This window comes from Brachypodium distachyon, chromosome 2, assembly GCF_000005505.3.
Source record: "Brachypodium distachyon strain Bd21 chromosome 2, Brachypodium_distachyon_v3.0, whole genome shotgun sequence".
Lineage (NCBI taxonomy): Eukaryota > Viridiplantae > Streptophyta > Magnoliopsida > Poales > Poaceae > Brachypodium > Brachypodium distachyon.
In genome coordinates this window covers 34,326,112-34,349,211 of record NC_016132.3, presented here as the reverse complement: position 1 = coordinate 34,349,211, position 23,100 = coordinate 34,326,112, and the positions used below count along the sequence as shown (strand labels likewise).

General features: G+C 42.6%; 2 protein-coding genes and 1 non-coding gene across 3 annotated transcripts; 1 reads left to right on the top strand and 2 right to left on the bottom strand.

Moving 5' to 3' along the window:
• Positions 1-974: 974 nt before the first annotated feature.
• On the bottom strand, positions 975-3,533 carry LOC100835831 (LOB domain-containing protein 15). Its single transcript, XM_003566455.4, has 3 exons — positions 3,303-3,533; positions 2,799-3,102; positions 975-1,574 (listed from the first exon to the last, which is right to left on the bottom strand). Exons 1-3 carry the CDS (start codon positions 3,314-3,316, stop codon positions 1,122-1,124), a joined length of 771 nt encoding a protein of 256 aa, XP_003566503.2. The 5' UTR covers positions 3,317-3,533; the 3' UTR covers positions 975-1,121.
• An 8,920-nt stretch (positions 3,534-12,453) lies between these two features.
• On the bottom strand, positions 12,454-13,603 carry LOC100826757. The gene has a single exon (XM_003568802.4). The coding sequence runs from the start codon at positions 13,429-13,431 to the stop codon at positions 12,832-12,834; it is 600 nt and encodes a 199-aa protein (XP_003568850.1). The 5' UTR covers positions 13,432-13,603; the 3' UTR covers positions 12,454-12,831.
• An 8,876-nt stretch (positions 13,604-22,479) lies between these two features.
• Positions 22,480-22,561, top strand: TRNAS-UGA. Its single transcript has one exon. It is a non-coding gene; the product is annotated as a tRNA-Ser (tRNA).
• Positions 22,562-23,100: the final 539 nt, after the last annotated feature.

Sequence of the window (23,100 nt, the reverse complement as noted above, 5' to 3'; positions counted from 1 at the left end):
GACATGTGAGAGGAGTCCCATGCATATGCAGAGATCCAAATGCAGTCAAACAAACACACCTCATATGGAGTATCATGTGCACGTGTTCCCAACCTTCTCAATGAATTGTTTACTACTATGCATGTTTGGAAGCCTGACTTGAGTTCCAAAGCCTTGTATTCTAGTACTACTCCACTATACATGTTCAACTCCTGTCTGAAACTCATGAATTTCGAAAAAAGAAACATCTTAGGATCTATTTGTACTACAGATATTTACTACTACCTGTGTTCCTAAATTGTCCTGTGTTCCTAAATTGTCCTAAGTCAAACTTATTCAAACTTTATCGAGTTCATAGAAAGATCTAGACATTTTGAACTCAAAATAAGTTTTTCATAGTATACTCATTTGATATCATAAATCTCGGTAGATTTTTTGTATAAACTTGGTCGAAGATAAAATTATGACTCCTTATATTTAGGACAGAGGCAGTAATAGGTACTACCTCCGTTTCGGTTTGTAGGCCCTGCACGTACCCCTAGGTCTAGGTTGACGATTTAAGTCATGTAACATAAGTTTAAACTCACAAAAATTTATATCATTTGAAACTTCAAATGTTTTTATTTTTTTCTTATGATATACTCCCTCCGTTTCATAATTCTTGTCTCAAATTTGTCCAAAAATGGATGTATCTATTCCTAAAAGGTGTCTAGATACATGTAAGATTTCGACAAAAATTATGAAACGGAGGAAGTAATTATTATGAGTTCAAACTTATGTAACATAAGTTGAATCATTGGCCTACCTAGGGGTTCGTGAAGGACCTATAAACCGAAATGGAGGTAGTAGTAATACTGCTGTGCTCTTTTTGGTGTTTTCCACAACAAGAATGAATTTGAACATGAATGTTTGCAGGTTTGCATGTCTCTGAATCAACATCCAACCATGAACCATCTGTCATTTCTAACTCCAAGTCACACCTTCAAAGAGTGCAATTCATGAAAAGTTCCAGGACCAACTCAGAACTAGCAAAACCGTTTATTTCAGCATTTCCACAAGGTCTAAGGTAGTAAAAACAAGACAAAATTACATCCAAGAAACAACAACAGTCACATTACACTACACTACAACTTAAAGCAGCATCAACCGAAATAGGGAACATTCTCGTGGGTTATGGAGCTGTAGTCCGTGGAGCTGGACGCCGCGGCGTACACCGTCGTGGAGGACGAAGCGGAAGCAGCAGGCCCCATCGCCGCCGCGGCCTGCGCCGCCCTTGCTGGTCCGGCGGTCGAGGCGGCGGCGGCGGCTGCGAGGAGCTGGGAGGCGTGCGACGAGGGGAGCACGTTGCTGGGCACGTTGTTGCCGGCGGTAGCCGGAGGAGGAGGGCGGAGGCTGCTCTGGGTGTGTTGCTGCTGCTTGTGGTGGTGGAGCTGGATCTGGGCGCGGAGTGCGGCGAGGTCGGCCTCGAGGGCGTGCACCTGCTGCTGGAGCGTGAGGATGGCGCCCATGCAGCCGTAGACCGGGTCCCTGAGCCGCAGATTCGCCTCGTACACCAGGCTGTTGGCCGCGTCCCCGCGCTGGCTCTCGTGCACCTCCTGCATTCATTTGCATCATCCACCGGAAATGCATCAAATTTCATTTGTTGGTTGCATATAAACTGGGTTGCGATTACATTGATTTTCATGGGTTTTGAGCTGATGAATTGATGGTTAATTATGGAATTGGAAGCAAGTGATCAAGCACGAATGTGTCGTGGCTGCTGCCTTGGCTTGCCCCTACCATACCGCATGGCCTTCCCTTTCCATTCTTCCTCCCACTCCACAGACGCACCTCGGCGTAAGTAAGGCATGGCATCATTCTAATAAGCTTGCACGAAGCAGGGGTTTGGCCTGCCCTAACAATTTTGTTCTAATAGCAGATTTAGTAGTATCTAATAGTAAAATTAATTACATATGAATTTGCTAGTTTTTGTGCCTACTTCGGCTCCTCCAATTAATCTTGAATACTCCATGTACGCCACCTCTGTAGCTAAATCCTGGCTAGATCTGTCCCCAGGTTAGCCAATGAGGGTGTTGGCTGTCGAACTGTCGATCTCTTTCTCCTCTCCCCTTCTTCCTCCTCCCCCGCCCCGCTCCTTCTCCTGGTCCAACAACTACTGAACACTTGCTCCCTAAGATCGAGTAGGACATTAGCACTCGATTTATATAGGCCATCCGAGTGATCGATATAATTCCATTCATGTCATAAAAGGGATTATTCCTTTTCTTTTACAGGCCATCGATGAATCTCTTGTTTAAAAAAAGGAAAATGTCGAAAAGGTCATGGATGATGCATAAATACTTGTTGTGACATGACGAGAGGCTTCAATTTGGATTTTGTGAGGAAAAAAATTGTAGCTTCTAACATTTTTTTAAAATAGAAGATCCAATGAATGGGACTCAAGTTAAACACAAATCTCTAGCGCGCGACTGAGCTCCAAATAGAATGGAGGAGAGGAGTCGAGGCTGAAAACCAAGGGTATTGATGGTTTTGTATCTTCAAGAACATGCAATGCATGCCTTGATTCGATTGTGAAAGTGCCACGGAAAGCAAATTCGTGCTAATTAATAAACCAATTATGGTTCTAAAATATACCACGTTAACCACTGAACTGTTCTTACTCTAGATGTGAGATCTTCACAAGCTAAATCTCATGAAAATTAAATGCTCAAAATAAATTTCACCCCTCGACCTCAAAAGCTTGGGAAGTAAAGAAAAAGAGCTAGGTAGAAATTAGTCAAAGAGCTAGCTAGCCCTGACGAGATTAGATTAAGATATACCAGGAGCATCTTGGAGACGTTGCTGGCGCCGAAGACCTTGTGCACGGAGGCGAACTTGTGCGGCTCCAGCGGAGAGAAGAAGGGCGAGAAGGGGCACTCCTGGGCGCACCGCCTCCGGAGCAGCTTGCACGCCGCGCACGGCGTCATCGTGTTGAAGGGCGCCGATCCTGGCCCTGCGCCCGCCGCTGCCGCTGCCGGCAGCTGGCTGCTGCTGCTCCTCCGCGCCGCCATCATCCGGTCAGCCTCCGCTGCCGCAGCCGACTCCCGCTTGATCTTCTTTCCTAGCTCATGCTCCTGCCAGTCACTGTGTAGCATGAGAGATCACCATGGTTAGGGTTTTAGTTCCATTGCCACACTTAACCATGCACCATGAACACAACAAACTACAAGCTAATTGTGCAAAGGATCGATTGTGGCTAGAGAGGGATAGCTAAATGGATATGTTTCTTCTGACTGTAGCTAGCTATTTTGCTAAATACTAGTTTGGGATTAATTTGAGTATACCTTGCAATGGGCATGAAGGCCAGAGAGGGAAGGGGAGAGAGGAGGGGGACAGGGATGGAGGTGAGGTGCTTTGGAAAAGGTGTATTGCAGCCTAGGTTGTGTGTATGTGCCGCTTAATTATGAGAGAAAGATGTTGAGTTTTTTTTATTGTCTACTGCCGTGAAAGAGATTGTACTACAAGATGTGTCTAGATGTGTTGTGTTTGCACCATTTGGATGGTAGCATGGTGTGTGTTGACTTCCTGTAACCTAGTTTAATCAGGCGGCTAATTCTTGTTTTCTGAGACAAGGCTAATTAACTTGTAGGTGTGTGCATATGGAATGAACGGAATCTTCTGAGTGTATAATAACTCTTTGGTACTGTACCCTTTCAGGTTAGAATTGCTTATATATAGATCTTGGAAGTGTGATCACTGATCTCATGAGAAATTGGACGTGGCTTTAGAAAATGCATCGATGGTGGAGAAAATGGGTGAGTACATGTTAAATTGTTTTCATAATAACAAACTTGCATATTGCATAGTTAAGAACATCCACTAACTTATGCACCAAAATATTTCTTTGAATTCTCCATTATTTCACCTATATGAATATAAAAGATATACTAGACGCCCTGCCAGCTATCTGTAAAACTTATATACTTTAAAGAATTTGAAGGTAGAATTTTTTATATTTAGAAAAGGAGGGAGTAATAAATATGGAATTGTGCATCGTGGCTTTCTTCCTTTTTTACAAATGTTTCCAAGGAACAAGACCCTAAATACTCTCCCCAACATGAGGCACATTTCAAGGGCTGAAGCTGGTCCAGCTAGCTTACTTTGATTATAGCTCTTTCTAAATTCTAACTAGGTCTACATATGTGGTGTTCGTTTTGTTTTCCTTCTTGCAATTAGCTGTACAAGGCATATTGGCATGCTGCTTGTGCACATCTAAGATCCCATCTAGAAGAAAATAGCTTATCTTGTCTCCCCGTCAGAGTAGGATTTATATAACAATTTCACATCGATCAGTATGTACTCAGCTGCACTAAACTATGAACTTGACATTAGCATTTCCAATGTAGTCCATTAAAATAAAACAAAGGGGTGACACACACAATCACATTGTTTACAAATGACCAGATCATAGTGTTGCCCCCCTTCAACAATAAGTTGATAATTTTTTTCTGGCCGGTCTGCAAGAGAAAAAGAGATCTATAGCCTACAATACTATAGCATGACATTACCCCCGAAAATGGATATGTTTATGAAAATTTTGTATGAATTATGACTAGAATACTATATAGACGCCTAGGACCAATGATCTATAACATTTACATAAGTGTGTTACAATGTGTAATGAAGCTAATTATATCTAGTGAAAACCAAGCCGGGGAGCACATAGTCCTCCATGAAAACAAAAACTCCTTTCATCCTGAAATAAGTGACGTGGATTTGCATAAGACTCTATACAAATCCACGTCATTTATTTAACTGGGACAGAGTGAGTATTTATGTGATCTGTTCAAAATATTGTTTTCAGATATGTCAATATTTTGAAACGGAGAATGATGAACTACATACAAAACATGTTACTGCTTTCTTTTGGTGTTGAAAGTAACCTCACATAATTAATCAATTAGCGCCTGTGCTGGCTAGGGGTTAGTTAGCTAGCAACAGTGACACTTACTGTGCATGCATGCAGTTGCGTCGCTTGCAAGGAGATGCTTGGCACGCCGATCCATCCATCCTCGTTTGACCCGCACATCGTGCCTACGACGTCGCTGCGCTGTTCTTTGACCACAGTTAATTTTCTCTACAGATATACTCCTATATAGGCCCTGGACCCCTGGTATTAAACACAAGAGTGCTAATCTTGCCTTGGTTTTCACGCGTGCAGCTCTCAAATCTACTCTCCTTATCATATTAAATGCCGCAGCTTTGTGTAGATACGTCTGTATATAATTGCAACGACATTTGATGGGACGAAGGGAGTAGAATTTAGATCACAGGCTCTGATCTGCTCTTGTGCGCCTGTTTACTCCATACACATTCAAACTATGATTCGATTTATTTTGGATCACCATTTGCCATGAACAGACGGAAGAAAGATACCCTTGGTGGGCCTTAACTGGTGTAAACTAACGATGCTAGCTCACGGTTACGATTTGGGCCAGAAGGCATCACAAAATCACGCAAAGTATGAGCTATGGGCCGGAAGTGTTAATGTGGCCCATCATGTTTCTAGCTTACTTGTGCCAATATTCAGATCAAGTGTATATTAGGCTGCGGTTGCCGACTAAAACATGTATTAGGAAAAATATAAGCCAAATGATAAAATAGGTATTCCACAGAAAGCTTCGGTGTGCCAAGAAGTTTGTATCAATAGGAAAACACCTTTTTGAGAGAGAGAGAGATATGTACGGCACAAAACAACAATCTGTCGACAGATGGATGATTCTATAGGACAAAGAGCACACCGACCGATCTTTCCACGGTGACTTCTGCAGTGGACGGCTAGGATTGGGCAATGATTTGCAACGGGAACGGAAGAAAGGGAAGTGGAGTTAGCTAGCTAGCTCTCACATGCGGCGTATCGATCTCTGTCTCTGCATCGGCCAATAGGCGCCGGCAAGTGACACTACGTATTAGGTACAGGCCGTACATACGCGTACGTACACTGTATACACGTCATGCGTGCGTGCGTACATACGTCCTCCCTAGCTTTCTATCCGTTCCTCTGTCGTAGCTTCGTAGTTCGTCTCAAAGAATTAATTAATACTTCTTCTCATTCATAAAATGTGTCGCTAGTTAGTACAAATTTTGTACTAAATGACCGACACTTTTTATGGATTAGTGAGAGTACTGAATTACGGGAATTAACGCAGGTGTAGTGGATTCAGACAAATTGCACCTCTGCTCTTGGACACCCAGTTTAGTCCACTAGGCTTACACCGTTCTGTCCTTCATTTCAACTTTCAAGATGACGTTTCACAAAATTTACGATCAAACATTTTTATTTTTGATGACTAACTAAAAAAATAGCTAGATTGGTTAAGTGCGGATGATTTTGACGCCACTAGATTCGTCACGTAAAATCTGACTTACAATATATGGATGGAGAGAGAGAGGGGCACGAAAAAAAATGAAGTTAGATTAATTAAGGTATTTTTACCCTTGAACGAAGATTTTGAGGACTTCGTGATTCTTCACAGGATTAGAAATAATACAGGGGTTAATTGTCGTGTCATGCCCACTTGTTTCCTATAGGATTTTGTCTGCAGCAATATTTGTTTGATTAAACCACATGAAAAATAAAGAGATCTTTTGAAGAAATTGAAATGTATAGAAAGTTTCCTATCAAACTTAGTGCAAATGAACTAAGATTCATATAACAGCCGTTTGGTACCCCCTTCATTTCATTTTATTTGGTAGAAATGAAATCAAAAGTTTAATAGAATTTCATTTAGTTGAATTTGAATTCCGTATTAAGAAATCAGGTTTGTCTGCCACGTGGATTTGTAGAGTGACAAACAAATCCAAAAAATGATGTCTTTTAGAGAGGAATTTTAATAGGATCTCAAAATCTTGCTAGTCGCACACTCTTACCAATTTTGCTAACAGAGACGAGAGGACTGTTGTTTGGTTGGGCTCGGGTCCTAACGAGCTGTTGGCCATGCTTGACACCGAGTGCCCCTGTTGTTCTTTGATTAACATAACATCCTTTTCCTCGCAAAAAAAAAGGTTAGGTATAGATGTGATTCTATGGAGTTCCATATTGAACTCGTGTACCCAATTTCGTGCCAGCCAAACAAGTTGATTCTTGAAATTTAAAATGAATTTAGAATTCTAGAGCCAAATTAATGATGGGAGTCAAACGTGCTGTAAGATTCAATTCTACAAATCAAACTAGCCACATAGGAAAAATTACTAAGGATTTCAACAGTCTAAATGTTGAATAATTAGGAATTTTAGTACTTCCTCCTATTCATAAAAAGTGTCGCCCATTTTGTACTAAGTTAGTACAAATTTTGTACTAAGTGGATGATACTTTTTATGGATCAGAGGGAGTAAGTATATTTAATCTAGAAAAATACAACATGTAAAACTAAGAAGATATGTCATGCCCACTTGTTTCCTATAAATTTTATTTGCACTAAATTTGTTTGATTGAGAAAACAGATAATTTTTTTAGAGATTGAAGTTTATGAAATTTTTCCTATAAAACATACTGCAAATAAATCCTTGAAAGCAATCCTATAGGATTCGTTCCATAAATCAAACAACTCAGAAAAAATCGTAAACATTTCAATCATCAATTTTTTTATATAAAAATGATTTGCCTACTCACAAAAAATGCACCAACTGGAAAACCGTTCGTTGCTAAATACTTACACAATTATACCATTTACTTACACAATTATATAAAAATTTAAGCTGTACATCGAATATTGTGGAGAGCCAAAAACATTACCTTTTTTTTCGGAGCAGAGATTGTTGAATAAATAAAGTGATCAAGAGTGGAGAACTGGACATACTGTGCAAAGGACGCACGCACGTGCGTCTATGAACTCGGTGGCATGAACCTTGATCAGAAGCGCGAGCATACGTATTCATGAACGTGGCTCATGATTAATCTACGGTCGTCACCGACACCAGATACCCAGCAGACCAGCACATGGTTTTGGGTGTTCACTGGTCTTCACTGTGAGTCAGCCAGAGAGAGTGGCAGATCGATCGATCTACAGAGAGTGAGTGTGTATAGCAAGAGACAGACAAGTATGTCATGATAGCACTAGCATGTGCATCTGGGGTCGATCTGGGGATGCTATTGCTACTGATCCTGGCTAGCTAGTCAAGAAGGTTGGTCAGGATATGATCATGCATATGCTCATTCCTTGCCTCCCCTTTCTTCTTCCTCTTGCATTTCCTTTTCCAGATCTAGTTGACTCGAAAAAGAAATTGGTTTGCCGAGTCTAGTCTCTAAAGGGTGGCATGTCTAAAGTGCCTCGAAAATCCACATTAACTATAAACACAATCATCCCTTATAAATGCGGTCCACTTTGGACTTTGGATTTACTTTGTTTGTTTTTGAAAGAGCACTCTAGGCGCAGGTTCAGAACCGAATGAGTCATAAACTACGCAAGAAGAGTTGAAGAACTCCGGCTTTCGTGCATGCTTCCACATATGCCCTTCCACAAGTCTAGCAAAAAAGTTGTCTGGGTTTAACTAAGAATCCTTCGAATCACATCGTTATCTCTAGATCAATACATATGTCCTTTGGGACGATCTTCTGACATGAAAAAAAGGTGTCAATTTCTGCTAGTGAAGTAGACCTTCAGGCAGTTCAGGTGTCACATTTCACATTGTTTGTCCTTATGTCCTGCGCAAAAAGATGGGTACGTATATACCATTGCTTTACAGAAGGATTCCTTGTTGTGAGTTTAGCCTCAGGCAAGGGGATCAACAGGTTGCAATGTTGCGACAATCTCCCCATTTTTGCTTTATTTATGAAAAGAAATTTGTCAGTGGCTAGCTCTTACTGTGTTGTCAATTGCAAACCACAAATGGTTGTTCCGTAACCCAACTCTTGGTCCCTGAAAGTAACACATGCTCTGGTATCTGATCAACAAATTTTGCAGGTAACTACTAGCTAGGATGGTGACCTGCACTGCAAAACACGATACAACCATCCAATTCACCTGTTCATAAGAAAACATAAGCAAAGATTAAATTCTCTCTTTTTTCATGGGAAAGAGACATGTGGTGGCAAGATTGCATCAGGTTCTGTTGGCACCTGCTTGATTTGATCCTACCAGAATTAGCTATAGATGAATGCTAATCTTTTGGGCACCACATAACATAGAGGCATGGACTGAATTTTTGGTTCAATATAAGACACAAGGACTGAATTGTCTGTGTTTTGACAGGATAGAGTTTTTTTTTTCAGAGGCAGTAAAGATTAATTTTCATTAAGCTGCAGATTACAGCACTACATTGTTAAGCAAAAACAAACAAATAATTTACTTCCCAGAGGAATAGGGTGCAGCTGAATAATCCCTGTCAGCATGGTACTTGCAGAACTGCATGGCATGCAAAGTCTGAAAACAACAACTCCATGGACTGAAACAACCTTGCAGCTACAGGGTGCCCATCAGAATATTAGAGATTAGGCACTGGGCTGCAGTTAGCACACACACATCGGTTGCTGATCAATGTCGTTTTGTGCAGTTTTCCGGTAAGCCTGAGCTTTAATCTCTCTGCTCTGAACTTCATTATCAGTTCTTTTGTAGCAAAAATACAAAAGGCACAGTGTTTTTGACTTCCATTTAGCTACGATCACTTATCTTCGAAATGGACAAGAGAAAAAGGGGAAAGCAAAATTGTCAAGTTGCTGCACATGTCTTTGTTATGTTCTGTAATGACCCTTCTAAGGATTAGGTACAGAGGCAGAATAATTTACAACCCAGGATTACACATGCAACATACCTAATTCATTTGACAGGGTCAGACTTCAGAGCTGAGGCACATGATGATGAGAAGTCCCAATTGATGTACTGTAAATATGTCTCTCACTAAAGGAAAAAACTCAACTTGCACTGGCATGCTAAGGTGACCTAAATCTGAAGCTTAATTAATTTCTGATTAGAAAGCTACCTACAAAGAGCAACTCTCCTTATGACCAAGGGCAGTGTTTATCTGTCTTGAGCTCTAAATGTGCACTTTTTAGCAGATTGATTGATTGTTATATGCATCAAACTGCATAATAATAAGTGGGGATTCAAACTACCAGCCCAGGCAGCAAATGAAGCGTTTGCAGAGACAGGAGGGTGGCGTCCGGCAACAGAGCTGATTCGATGCTGACCAGTCTTTTGCTCGTCCTTGCAGAGTATCTGTCTAAATGGCTGTAGTTTGTTGTTGGCTCTGTTTGCTGACTGGGTAGCTACCGTTTGTTTTGCCCATAAGTTCGGGGACTTGCAGGAAGCGGCTGTGAGTGCAAAGCCTGATTTGATCTGCAATCCTCTTTTGAACCTTCTTTTCTTTGCTTTTCTCTTTCGAACCTCTGTAGTGGTCTGATGGTTTCTGATATTGGAAATGGGTGGGCAACCCCTTGTCCAAAATAAATAAATAAGTGTGCAACAAACTACAAGTATCCACCTAATTTTCTGACTTGCACATTGCCACATTGGTCTAGAGCTGCAAATAAAATTGAACTGAAACTAATGAGTACTGGACCTCAAAACTATCAGCACAAATAGGGAAATAATGCTGACGTGCAACTGATGTTTTGTTTTTGTATTTATTTAGTATATTCAGTAGGGCCTTCTCTGCTGTCTTCCCTCCAGAAATGGCATCACATTTTATGCTATTCCTGATTTATTTTCCGCCACATATTTGCAATGTTACTAAACTAATTATTTCCCTAAACTACAACATTTCAATTGTCAGCGAAAATTAAGTGCTCTCGAAGCATAATTAGTACAACTTTACCATTATGTAGCTAAGATTGCATTTGCCAACAAGCTGAATTTTCCAGCTCATATATTTGACTGCTACTGCTAGTGCTACATGGGGAGTGAATTCTGAAGCCAATGCATGGGTCCATGCATGTGTCGTTCTTCTTCGACACATGATGGGCTGGTCCTCCAAGAGCAATAACTTCAGTGTCTTTCCCTGCTGTTTCTTCAACTACTTGATGCCCCTCATATGGGGCAAAGCAACCTGCAGAAATGCATGGCAGCAATGTGGACATGGAGCCCCCAGGGGTAGGTTGCTGGCTACCTAGTGCCTGCCTTTCATGCTTGATGATGCCGCCTTCATTGTGATCAATCTTTTTGGAACATACTAGTACAACAAGAAAAAAAATTGAGCAAATAACAGTACAACATTTTAGTTGCTCTGAGAATGGAAAATGTGCAACGCAATGAATTCATCTGTACTGTAAACGTTTGTACTTTTTAGTCCATGTTATAATTGGATTCGCGTACTTTGCTATTTAACCATATGGCGGGAACAGTGCAAGGTGATTTAATCTGTTGGAGACCTTGTTTGATAGATAGATTAGGAAGGCTCGATGGAAAATAAACTGCATTTCCTGTCATTCCGGATCATTCCCCACCGGAATGGGTAGAACCAAACAAGACCTCGTAGGGAATCAATGCTTGGGATCGACGAAGCCCGATTCTTTTTAAAAAACCTGTGAGATATAACATGAGAAAGTGACTGCGTGGATAAATTCAGACCAAATCCAAGTCAAATAGGTATGCCAACATCACATAAAAAACCATCAGTGTCTTGATAGGCAGTTGATGCATGACTTCAGGCAAGACTTTGTGTTAAAGAAGTTTTTAATCTCACATCAACCTCAAGAAATGAGCCAGTCTCCTCTTCTTGTTTCTTTCTTTTTTCAGAGTTCAAAATGCAAAAGAATCAGCACAGCTTAACCACTACTGTCCCTTCTTGGTAGCACCATCCAGGGACATTGGACTGGGTAAACAAGCTCACTCTCCTTTATTTTGTCAGGATCATCAGAGGGAGGGAGCAGTAAACAAAAATTGCCGAAACAATTAACTAAGTAACAATCAAGAGAGGCCAAGAACAATGTGCAAAAGGATCTTAGATTGGTCATGTGGCACCACTTGAATACTGGAGTACTACATCAGAACCCCCTTTGCATTTTCTTTCCCAATTAATGTGCAAGTTGAGGAGGACACTTAAACAAATGTGTGCAGATTTGTGACAGAGATATGAACCACGAGCGCGAGACAGGGGGATCCGAACGAACCCTTAGATTCGTGCTTAATTATCTCCCAAGTTTCATTAATGACCCCCATGCATAGGGTCCTGTAGATTGGGTAGGATTAGCAAACAATAAAATTTGTATCAAACACTGACAAGTTGCTAGCCACATATGAAGCTTTTCTTACTAATGACGCCCGGGTTGACGTCTTCGTCGTATTTGTAATTTCTAAATTCCTCAAAAGTCTTCATCCCGTCATCACAATGAACCTAAAATGTTCAAACCGTATGAAAATAGATGACATAAAAAGTTAAAACGTGTGACACAAGTGTATGATTATATATAAAAACAACTGAAAATGACAGTAAACTGCTGCTGTAAATGAGAATGACAGTAAACTGCAGCTGCTGCAGTAAAGCAGTGACGCAAATTGGTTGTAGAATTTCTCATCTGCAACACCTCATATTCTTTAGATATTGCAGGAGTACAAAACACATATTTGCATTATGTAATGTACGTACAGGCCTGGCATGACCAGATGCAGATATACAACCGTATAAATGCAACTATGCAAGGTGATGCACGAATTATACGGTTGCCGATACACAAGTACTACGTACATACATCATGCCCACACGATATTACTGATTATCTTGTTATGTTTACACACTGCTGATGCAAGGTTAAGTACATTCGTTTTCTTTTTTTTATACTACTAGGACGAGAAAACAAAACGCAAAGCACACCCTGGGTATTCCGAAATTTAAACATCTGCTAGTAGTAGCTTCATCTTCTTCCTCCTCTGCTCTGCTCTACGCCGCGGCGCTGGTGGCTCGGCGGCCGACGACGGTGGCGAGCGCGTTCCGGACGGCCACCGCGACGCCGCAGCCCCTCCTCCTCCTCTCGCACTCCGCCGCCGCCGCCGCCTCCATCTCGTCGCAGGCCGAGAACGCGCGCCGGTGGCCCCGCTGAGCGGGCGAGGACTGGACCGTGAAGACGGGCGACATGGACGCCGTGGACGAGGACGACCATGACGCCGCGGAGGAGGAAGAAGACGAGCAGGGCGAGGACGTCCGGCGTTTCCGGCGGAGGAAGGCGAGCCAGCGGGTCCCGGAATAGGAGCCGCCGCCGCCGCCGCGGCCCTGGTTCTTACCGGCGGCGGCGTAGTAGGAGGGGGGCGGGGTGAGGGGCGGCTGCAGGGCGCCGGCGGCGGAGGGGGAGCTCTTGGGGGTGCCCGGCTGCGACTCCCACAGGAAGGGCACGGACCCCGCCGACGCCACGCCGTAGTACACCCGGAACGACGGCACCGCCAGCGCCGCCGCCGCGTCCTTGGACAGCATCTTCGAGTACACCTTTCCGCCCTGCTTCTCCTCCCGCTCTTGCCCCGGGGCCTCCTTCCTCGTGCTCGCCATGGACGCCCGAAACAACCTAGGCTAGCTAGATTCTGCTTGGCTGCCTAATTAGCGAGAGATGCGAGTGGAGGAAGGAGCTCCGAAGCTGAAGCTGGCGGTTCTCAAGGAAGGAAGGAAGGGAGGAAAAGGGGCAGGTGGCAGTGGCATCTCGTAGGCAGCTAGAGCAATTATATATCCGTGGGGGTGGGTAGATCGTCTCTCAGCTATTTGCACTTGCAGGCCGTGCTAGGTAGGGCCCAGGTAGTTTTTCGGCTTCAAGCCCGGAAAAGAACGGACACGGTTGAAAACAACGTTTGTGTATCAATTCACAGTCAATTTTTTGGAACGTTTCAAGGAAATGTATCTAAAATTAGTATTTTGTTAGTACAAAATATGATAAAGATATGAATGGATTAAATCTGGGAATTGACAGTCAAATTTCTGGAACGTTTCACGGCATGGTTATTATACGATTTGTTGTCCGCCTGCGGTTCCTCAAGGTTTGAACGACTCCTCACGTTTCACATTTTGGGACGAGTCTCGCCCAGCTTCGACCCGGCCGACCACATGAAATGCATGAGAGAAGACAACATTTTTTGCATAACTTCTCTTAACACTTTTTTTTTGCAAATCTTCCATTATACTGGAGTACTAGATTTCATCATTTATTCACATTTATTCAATTATTTTTATTCATTTAAGCAATGCACAATATGACATTGGAAGATGACCTATTATTGTCTACCATTATACATGTCCTAAAGGACGATGGATGCACGGTTGAGGAAGCACCTAAACCTCCTAGCAGTCATACCACGTGTCACCTTCCTCCAGCGGGCGTGTGGACACGAGGGGTGACCCATGCAATTTGTTGTGCTATTTACTAGGAATTCAGGCTGTTCTTATGCCTCGCCTTGTTGACAACGCAGCAAATTTTTCGTTGAGGAATTGAAGAGAAGTTAGCATTCAAATGGGAAAAAAACTAATGCAGCCTTAATGGGGACGAAGCCAAAGAGCACGTTGCAAATTAACAAGTGTGACTCATCACCGGCCGCAGCATTACCAGGATTACCCGGAGGACTTCCCTCCACACACACCAAAAAAAGACTACGCGCGCGGAAAAATTTCGTACACCTATGTCGGTTCATGTGTTGCTTTCTTCCAAGACCTCCTCAGAGAAAACATTTCATAAGATATATCTTCTTCTTTTTCTACATACACATGTGTCTTTGCATCCTTTCCCCAACCAATTATAAATAGACAGCACATATTGAAAAAGCTGGATTTTCATAATTCAAGTTAATGCGGAAAACACACAGTTTTGGTGAGAGCAAGATATACTCTCTCCGTCCAACAAAAGATATCTCAAGTTTGTCAAAATTTGAATGTATTTAGACATAATTTACTGTATAGATGCATTCAAATCTAGTCAAAGTTGAGACATCCTTTGTTGGACTGAGGAAATATATTACTCTAAGCATAACTCCAAATATTCTACGACAAGATGTAATGGATTTTTCCTCGAGAAAGATGATTTACAAACTAATATTCCATGGTCGTCACCCATCGATCGCCTGATGTCACCGTAATTAAGATCGATCCGAAGTCTCCTATGAGAAAGATAACAAATTCCCCAACGCATTAATCAACTCAAAAACCTGACGATAATACGGTGCTAGCTGAGAACCATCGATGTAAAAAGCTTGTTACTCTCAAAGCAGGATAATCTTCCCAAAAATATTAATCTCAAAGGATCTTTCGTATAGAAAGGTAACTGTCGACTTCTTGCTGATCTCTCTCCCTTTCGACAGAGGAGAGAAAGTGGCATAAAAAGGAGCTGACCTTTGCCGTCGCTCGATCAACGAGCATTTGACACGGCATTGTTGCTAGACATAATTAAAGGTTACTTGCGTGTATACAGACCGGAACATGCATGCATAGATGGCAGATTGGCTGCTTGCTTATGTAATCATGGTGGTCAAATAAGCATACATAGCTGGATATTTTCTCTCCTTTCACATCTCAAAACGAAAAATTATTGATGACGATACACCAAGCTTAATTAATTTCGTGTATTTTAGGAAAAAAATATTGGTATTGGCTAATTATTTTTCGCCTTCATTTTTTTTTTCTGATAAAGAGTGTATATATAGTTATGTAGTTTTGCTTACCATGCATGTGGTAAAGTTAAATGCTGCCTCGCGCCATCGCCATCGCCATGCAAGCACCCTGTCTCTCACGTAGATATGTTTCTTAAATGATGGATGGATGATCTGGGCGACCATTATATTGTTGTTGCCGCCGCTTGAAAACGACCTTCCTGATAATCACCGTTCGATCTCTCAATTTCAAGATAGCGTGACACTGCATATATATCATGCTGCAAGTCTTGGTTTGGGTTTCGGGAGTCTTTTATTTTTTAGATCCAGCAAAAGCTGGCCTTCGATATACTGTATTAGCCGAGGAGAATTCGGGAGACTTTTAGTCTTGTTGTTCTTCTTGGCCTCTTTGTCCCTGTGTTTTTCTATTTTCTTTTTCTTCTTGATCCTTCCAGGGATCCAGCGCTTGTACAGTTTTTTTTCTCTCTATTCGGAGAACGGAAGCGGCCGTCTTTTTCTAAAAAAAAAAAGCCTTGCATGGTTTGGATTTCAAAATTAAGAGCCGATGTATCATTAATATTTCTGTCATGATTTATACTCCCTCCATATATACACACATTTAATGACGCCTTGTTGGCCATGTTTTTCGGTCGATCGAGATCGAGTTCTACTGATTATATTCAACTCATAGGCACGACAAGATTTGATAACCCACGTGTGGTACGTACAGTACAGACCTTATTTCGGTCATCAACTAATTATAGGACGGCTAGCTCCGATCCTCAGTACCCCCAACAACACGAGAGATTAATTACGAGATAGATGTGGCAGCTTCGTTCGTACGTGCATCAAAACCAGTTCAGTCAGAAGTTTGACCAATCGAATACACAGACAACTGTTCTACGCAGTTTGGTTAAAACATGGGTTCAGAAAATTTGAGGCCGAAAAGAAACGATCTGATTATCAGAGTAGCATGCCCCACCACCTAAATCCCCAACCGGCCTATACTACGATGGATTATTTTATTGGAAACGTGCAAGCTAGGCAAAGCTAGAAACAAACAAGAGTTTGCTGCTGGTTAACTCCAAACACATTGCAGGTTATGCTCCCGTGCTTCATTACAGGTCGCAAAGAAATGCGAGCTAGACGACGACGACAAGCATATATCTAGGCATCCATGGCCGATCTGCAGCAATTTCTCTTGTCTCCTGTCCTTGGTCACCAACAACGGCCCGGATCTACGGATTGCTCTACTAGCAAGTATGAGTAGAGTAGAACGTTAGCTGGCTGGTCCTCCGACGATTAAAAGCACAAAGGAGGTGGGCCAAAATGCATTCAGAGCACAGCATGATCGGGTTGCAGTGATCTTTTTTTAATGGGCCGGTTGCAGTGAATGATTATAGTACTATAAGAACCGAACTAGTCCATGTCGGAGTTTGCAAGATTTGTGAACCAATCGTAACTCAGGTGGCTTGGTTCCTTGTGGTGGAACCAGACCACTCAGGTTTAAATACTTTTTCTTCTGTACAGAATAGGATGTCGCGTCCTTCCACCTATCCAGTGCAATTGAACTTTTGCCAAAAAATCCCTCAAATTAAAATTCATTTGAAATTTGGGTCCAAAATTGAAATCCAAACTGAAATCTTCCCCCAGAGGCAAGCGGAGCTCCCGCCGTTGCCGTCCCGCAACCTTCGCGCCGCCGGAGGCAAGCAGAGCTCCCGTCAGAGGCGGCAATCCAATCTCGCGGAGGAGATCCATCGCGGATGCCCGCCTCCGCAGCTCGCGGCCCATCCACCTGCTCCGGCCAGCAGGTCGCCGCCCCACCACCGCACAGTCCCCAGCAGCTCCAGGCCGCCGGCCTCTGCTCCAGGTCAAGGAGCTCCCGCGGGCCGTCCCTCTGCTCCAAGCCAGGGAGCTCTTGCGGCCCTCGCTTTGCTCCAGGCCGTCGGTGCTGATCCAGGCGAGCTCCAGGCGAGGAAGCTCCTGCCGCCATCCCTGGCTTGGCCAGCGCCACCTCCTGCGCCCGCGCCTCCGCCTCACCAGTGCCTCCGCCTCCGGTTGTCAATCCTAGAATTAAAAAAGGAAGCAATCTCAGGATTAGAAGAAGGAAGGGAGCAATCTCAGGATTGGAAGAAGGAAGGGAGCAATCTCAGGATTAGAAAAGAAGGAAGCGAGCAATCTGAGGATTAAAAAAGGAAGGCAGGAATCTATTTCTACCCAAAATAGAAGTTCAACCCTACAATTATAGAAGTTCTTTCCCAAATTTGAAATTACTACTGCTCCAGCATTGTTAATATTTCCATTGTATGGTGTCTTAATCAAATGAATGTTAACCGAAAGTGTCAAAATGCAAAATGAGATTGTAGTCGATAGAAATTCAGTCCTATAAATCAAATTATTGAAACTAGTCGATAGCAATTCACTCCTACACTGTAGAATGGAAACTGAAGAAGAAAAATGCAGAATATAGAGACCTGTGTCTGTTAAGATTTAACTTTGTGAGTACTCCATTTTTACTCAGTTCAGTTTAACTGTTAACTGAATGGCTAGAGTTCTTTTAATTCTTAATTCATTTCAGTTAAAAGTTAATGGCTGTGCATTGAAAGATTTTGACTGACGAAAAGAAACATGAACATCTTATGTGCCATTACAGGCACAAGCTGAATTCAATTCAGTTGAATTCAGTTTACACTCCATTACAGGCACAACCTGGACGACCTGAGCCTGGCATAACTTGTTGTTCTGTTTGGATGGTGATGTAAATTTCAGTACCACCTCAAAAATCTGGAGTAGCAGATTGTTTTGTGAAGATTCTGTACTTTGAAATGGGCAGATTTTTTTTTGTTAGAATTGCAACACATGCTGCTGTGTCTCAAAAATTAACAGGAAAAATACACAAATAACATGCACATGTATATGTAGATCTCAAAATCTGCCGGCTCAGTATTTTTGTGTTCTAAAAGAAAAAGGAGTTTGCAAGATTTGTTCGTGGTTACTACTCAACCGTTTATGCTGAGCTGATTTTTGCAAAATAAAAATATATTGAGAAAAATAGCATCGAAAATAGGATAAGCATGAAGAAAAAAACGTTAATTGACGCAATCCACTTGCAATGTTGTATTCCGTACACAGCAAAGAAATTTCTAGCACCGGCAACTAATTGGTGGGGTTTTGGGCCCAAGGAGAGTGTGGGAGGGGGTTGCGAATGAAAACAAGGGCCAATCAGGCTACGTACGTCAAGCTTGTGCCTGAGAGGCGCGTACGTAACTGGTCCTAGTACGTCCGGCCGTTGCTGGCAACTGAAACTGAGCCAATGTCCAACGGGGACGGGACACGCGCCATGGAATACTGATCGGCCTACCATACTGTTCCATTCCATACTTAGCAGCATATGGGTGGGGATTTTAAATTGGTCTGGGCGCGAGGTAAGGGTTACGTACGTTTATGTAGTCCGGCCGGCCGTTAATTGCAGGCCAACTGAAAAGGAGGTCGACGGGACACGTACGCGCCATCGAACCCTGAGGCACTTGCATGTGTGGGGATCGATTTAATTGGTTTGGGCGCGAGTTGGAATTGAATCGACGACATGAATACATGATCGAGCGCTCCAGGCCGGCCGGTCTTGCTGCAGTGAGTTTGTTATGAGCATTCAGTACACACCCTTTGGATGATGATGGGTCTGACGCAGAGTTGCATGATGAGGTGTGCCACCGTGCAGTACGTGTATAGGGCATGTGTGTGCTCCGTGGCGTACTAGGTGGGGCATGGCACGGGTAGTTGGCAGGCCGGAGGACGCTCGACCGAACAAACCTATTCATATCCTGGCCGGCATGCATGCATGTCTGCGTGCACATGACACACAAGTCTGAATGCCGATACGGATATACAAATATATAGCACTTCTGATCGAACAAACCAATTCATATAAATCATATCCTGGTTACTGTTTCTGATTTAGCTTGAGTATCACATCACAGAGAACACCTAACAAAACCAAGACGAATTAATACGTCTTTTTTTCACCGGCAAAACTCACTCGGCGTCAGCGTGACGTTGTTGTCCGTAGAAGGGGAAGTCATCAAACTTACCCTCTATCTATTCTCGTCGCCGCCACTTCGTTAATTGACCATATTAGCCCGTACCCAATGAATTAAATAACATGTTCCTAAAAAAATGAATTAAATAACTCGTACTATGATTACAGTTTTACCCTTAATTCGGAGGCACTCCTTAGTTTCAGAGACGGTACTCCACAAAATCTGTGTTCGAGTACCAAGCAAGATTATCAGTAGACCAGGACATATGGATGGCTCATATTTATTCCGGAGTACCGTAAAAGAGCCTTTTTTTTTATGCGTGACGTTGTTACCTTCAATCCCTTATAGCCTCTAAGCAAGAAAGGGAGAGAATGTCGGTTGCTCCCACCTATTTGGGTAGCACCCCTAAAACATTAGATTTCTTGTAAAAGAAAATTGAGAGGATCTGATAGTGCATATATAATCTTATGGTTTTGCTATTTCTTAGACGACTGAGAAATAACTATTTCTTAGTCGATGATAACAATCTTTTGATTCAGTCGTCGAGATTCGTGTAAGATTAATTATTGCAGGTCCAATCAATAAGAAAATCTTGATTGAATGGCTACGATTGTTGGCTGATAAATAATGATTTCTTAGACGACTTAGAAATAGACACTCCCATAATCTTACTCCTTCCGATTCATTACGTGTCTCAGATTTTGTACTAAACACAAATTCTATCTAACTATTGAGTAACAGAAATCCAATGTAAATAGTGACACAAAAAGACAAAGGTATAAGAGCAAAAATTTCAGACATCATTTATGGTTGGATTTATCTCTATGCATGTGTATAGTTTCGATGATTAACTCGGTAGCACTCTTTTGAAACAATCTAAATCCAACAATATTACGTTATGAGTATTTAGTGCGTGCATAGGGTTTGAATGTGCGCGTCTGCCTGTGTTTCTTAAAAGAAAAATTAGGATCAGAAAGAGTACTTGTTTAGCGTAAAATTTCATATTGATCTTGCGTATATGAAACATGTGTAAACGGGTTGTAGACCACTCCATCCAGCGGCAAAGGCCCACGAGAAGGCGGCAACAGAATCTGTGGAGCCGTAAGTAAGACGCGCTGCAAACTGATGGGAACGCTGGGAAGGTCGAATAGCGAGTGGGCTGCAGGATGTTTAAGGTGCATGGGCCTGCTCCAAATGCTGGATCTTTAAGGTTCATTGGCCTGCTCAAAATTCAAGGGCGAACTTGGTCGGCCCAAGAGACGCGCCCTCATAGTGGAAAACGGCTAGTGTTTGACGACTAGCCGGCAGGCATGCATGTCCCTTTCTGATTTAGCCCATTTTTAAAAATAATGCGTTTTCACTAAACAAAACTTGAGTATCACATCACAGAAAAACACCTACAACAAAACCAAGATGAATACGTCTTTTTTTCAGCGGCAAAACTCACTCGAGGGCGCGCCGTTCGCTGCCGGAGTCAGCGTGACGTTGTTGCCCGTAGAGGGGAAGTCACCAAACTAACGGTTTTAAACTTAACTTACGGAGAATAAGTTTTTGTCGTGGCAGCTTGAAGCCCTCTATCAGTCTATCTATCTTCGTCACCGCCAGTTCGATAATTGATCATCGATCTTATGTTTATGTTTTTTTTTTTGCATAGTATTTTTTTTAGGCTAGCTATTTCCTGAGCTGATTATTTGGCCGACGCGTGACGTTGTTACCTTCAATCCCTTATAGCCTCTAAGCAGGGAGTATTTGGGTAGCACCCCTAAAAAGTTAGATTTCTTGTAAAGGAAAATTGAGAGAATTTGATATAGTGCCTATAATCTTACAAAATTTGCAAACTCAAATCCAATCTAACAAACTGAGAAACAGGAAAGAGAAATCCAATGTGAATAGTGACACAAAAAGACAAAGGTGTAGGAGCCAAAATTTCAGACACCATTTATGGTTTGGAGTTGGACTTGGATTTATCTTCTTTGTTTCTCCCGGTAAAGTTTAACATAATTAACTCAATAGCACTTTTTTTGAAACAATATATATAACAATATCACTTTTTTGGCACGATTGTCTCATACTCCTAATCCAGTAGTTGATGAATTTTAGCATAAGATTTCATATTGATTTGCATATGAAACACATGCAAACGGGTCGTAGACCACTCCATCCAGCGGCAACGGCCCGCGAGAAGATGTTCCACGGAATCTGTGGGGCCGTAAAGAGGCGCTGCCGCCGGAACTCCGGGACTAACCAACCCATGGGCCGTGGGAACCCATCTGCGAAGGTCGCATAGCGAGTGGGCCGCAGGATGTTTAAGGTGCACGGGCCTGCTCCAAATACTGGATCTTTAAGGTTCATTGGCCTGCTCAAAATTCAAGTGCGAGCTTGGTCGGCCCAAGAGGCACGCCGTCGTAGTGGAAATCGGCTAGTTTTGTGTTTGATGATTTTAAAAATAGTTTGTTTTTGGTGCTCCTAGCATCTAGTGGAAAAAAAAACTAGGAGTAGCACGTATTCGCACAAAAAAAAACACTAGGAGTAGCACGACGTCCGGTTAAAAAAAATATAGATAGCACTGCTTCTCACTGCGGAATGGGATATCCTATAACGTATACTTCTTATTTTTTGGCCAAGGAACACGTATGGAAATATGCATGCTTTATTATTGGGGCAAGCGTAGAGATGTGTGGTTGGTCGTGTTACGCAATCTAGTGACATCCCACAATTATGAAACACCACGTGATGCAAAACGAAACAATCCTAGTTTACAGAGAGCCTACAATTAATAATGATATATTAGAAGCAGTGGCATGTACCACTTGGTTTAAAAAATAATGATTGATTTTAACTCAGAAGCAAATGTTTATGTTAACTTCAAGTACTCCGACTACAACATCGAATTAACTAATAATAATGCTAAAAGAATACAGCAGTCACAGCAAGTCGATATGTCCGAGTGGTTAAGGAGACAGACTTGAAATCTGTTGGGCTACGCCCGCGCAGGTTCGATCCCTGCTGTCGACGATTTTTGCTTCTGTGGATTAATTGCCTCCTGCATGCTCAAATGCCTTTGTTTTTTTCACCACGGTGTGCTCAAATGCTTTGATTTGGTAAGAAACGCTGAGACGGTACCATTCGGCTAGCCACTCTCTCTCTCGATCCGACGCTGCATTTTCCTGTCCGGGGAATAGGAGCGAGGCTGTATATATTTATGCTCGCCAACATGTTTACTTTCGTGACAGCACTCTTCTTGTGATGCTGCTGCTGCTGCTGCTTATGAAGAAATCCCCGCCTACCCGAGCTGTCAAGGTTGTGACACGGATGATGGCGGCCCTCTCGCCTCTACCGTCGCATTGGCCTTTGCGTTTGGTACCGCCGCCGAGAACTTTGGCGTGTTGTCGTAGTCCTGGCTTGCTTTTGCTGTCACATTTGGCTTCAGTTTGTAATGTAAGTAATGCTCAAGTAGTATGTCTTTTCTGGGAAGCTATCACTTTATCAAATTTTGTATACAAGATGGAGTCTTTTTATGGAATATTCAGGGGATGATTAAGATACTCGTTTAT

Bases quoted from the DNA above. Each gene is read 5' to 3' on its own strand.
- LOC100835831 (XM_003566455.4), bottom strand. The intron at 1,575-2,798 runs GTATATCTTAAT...AAATGAATGCAG, and splicing joins ACGTCTCCAAGATGCTCCTG to GAGGTGCACGAGAGCCAGCG.
- LOC100826757 (XM_003568802.4), bottom strand. From the start codon at position 13,431: ATGGCGAGCACGAGGAAGGAGGCCCCGGGGCAAGAGCGGGAGGAGAAG.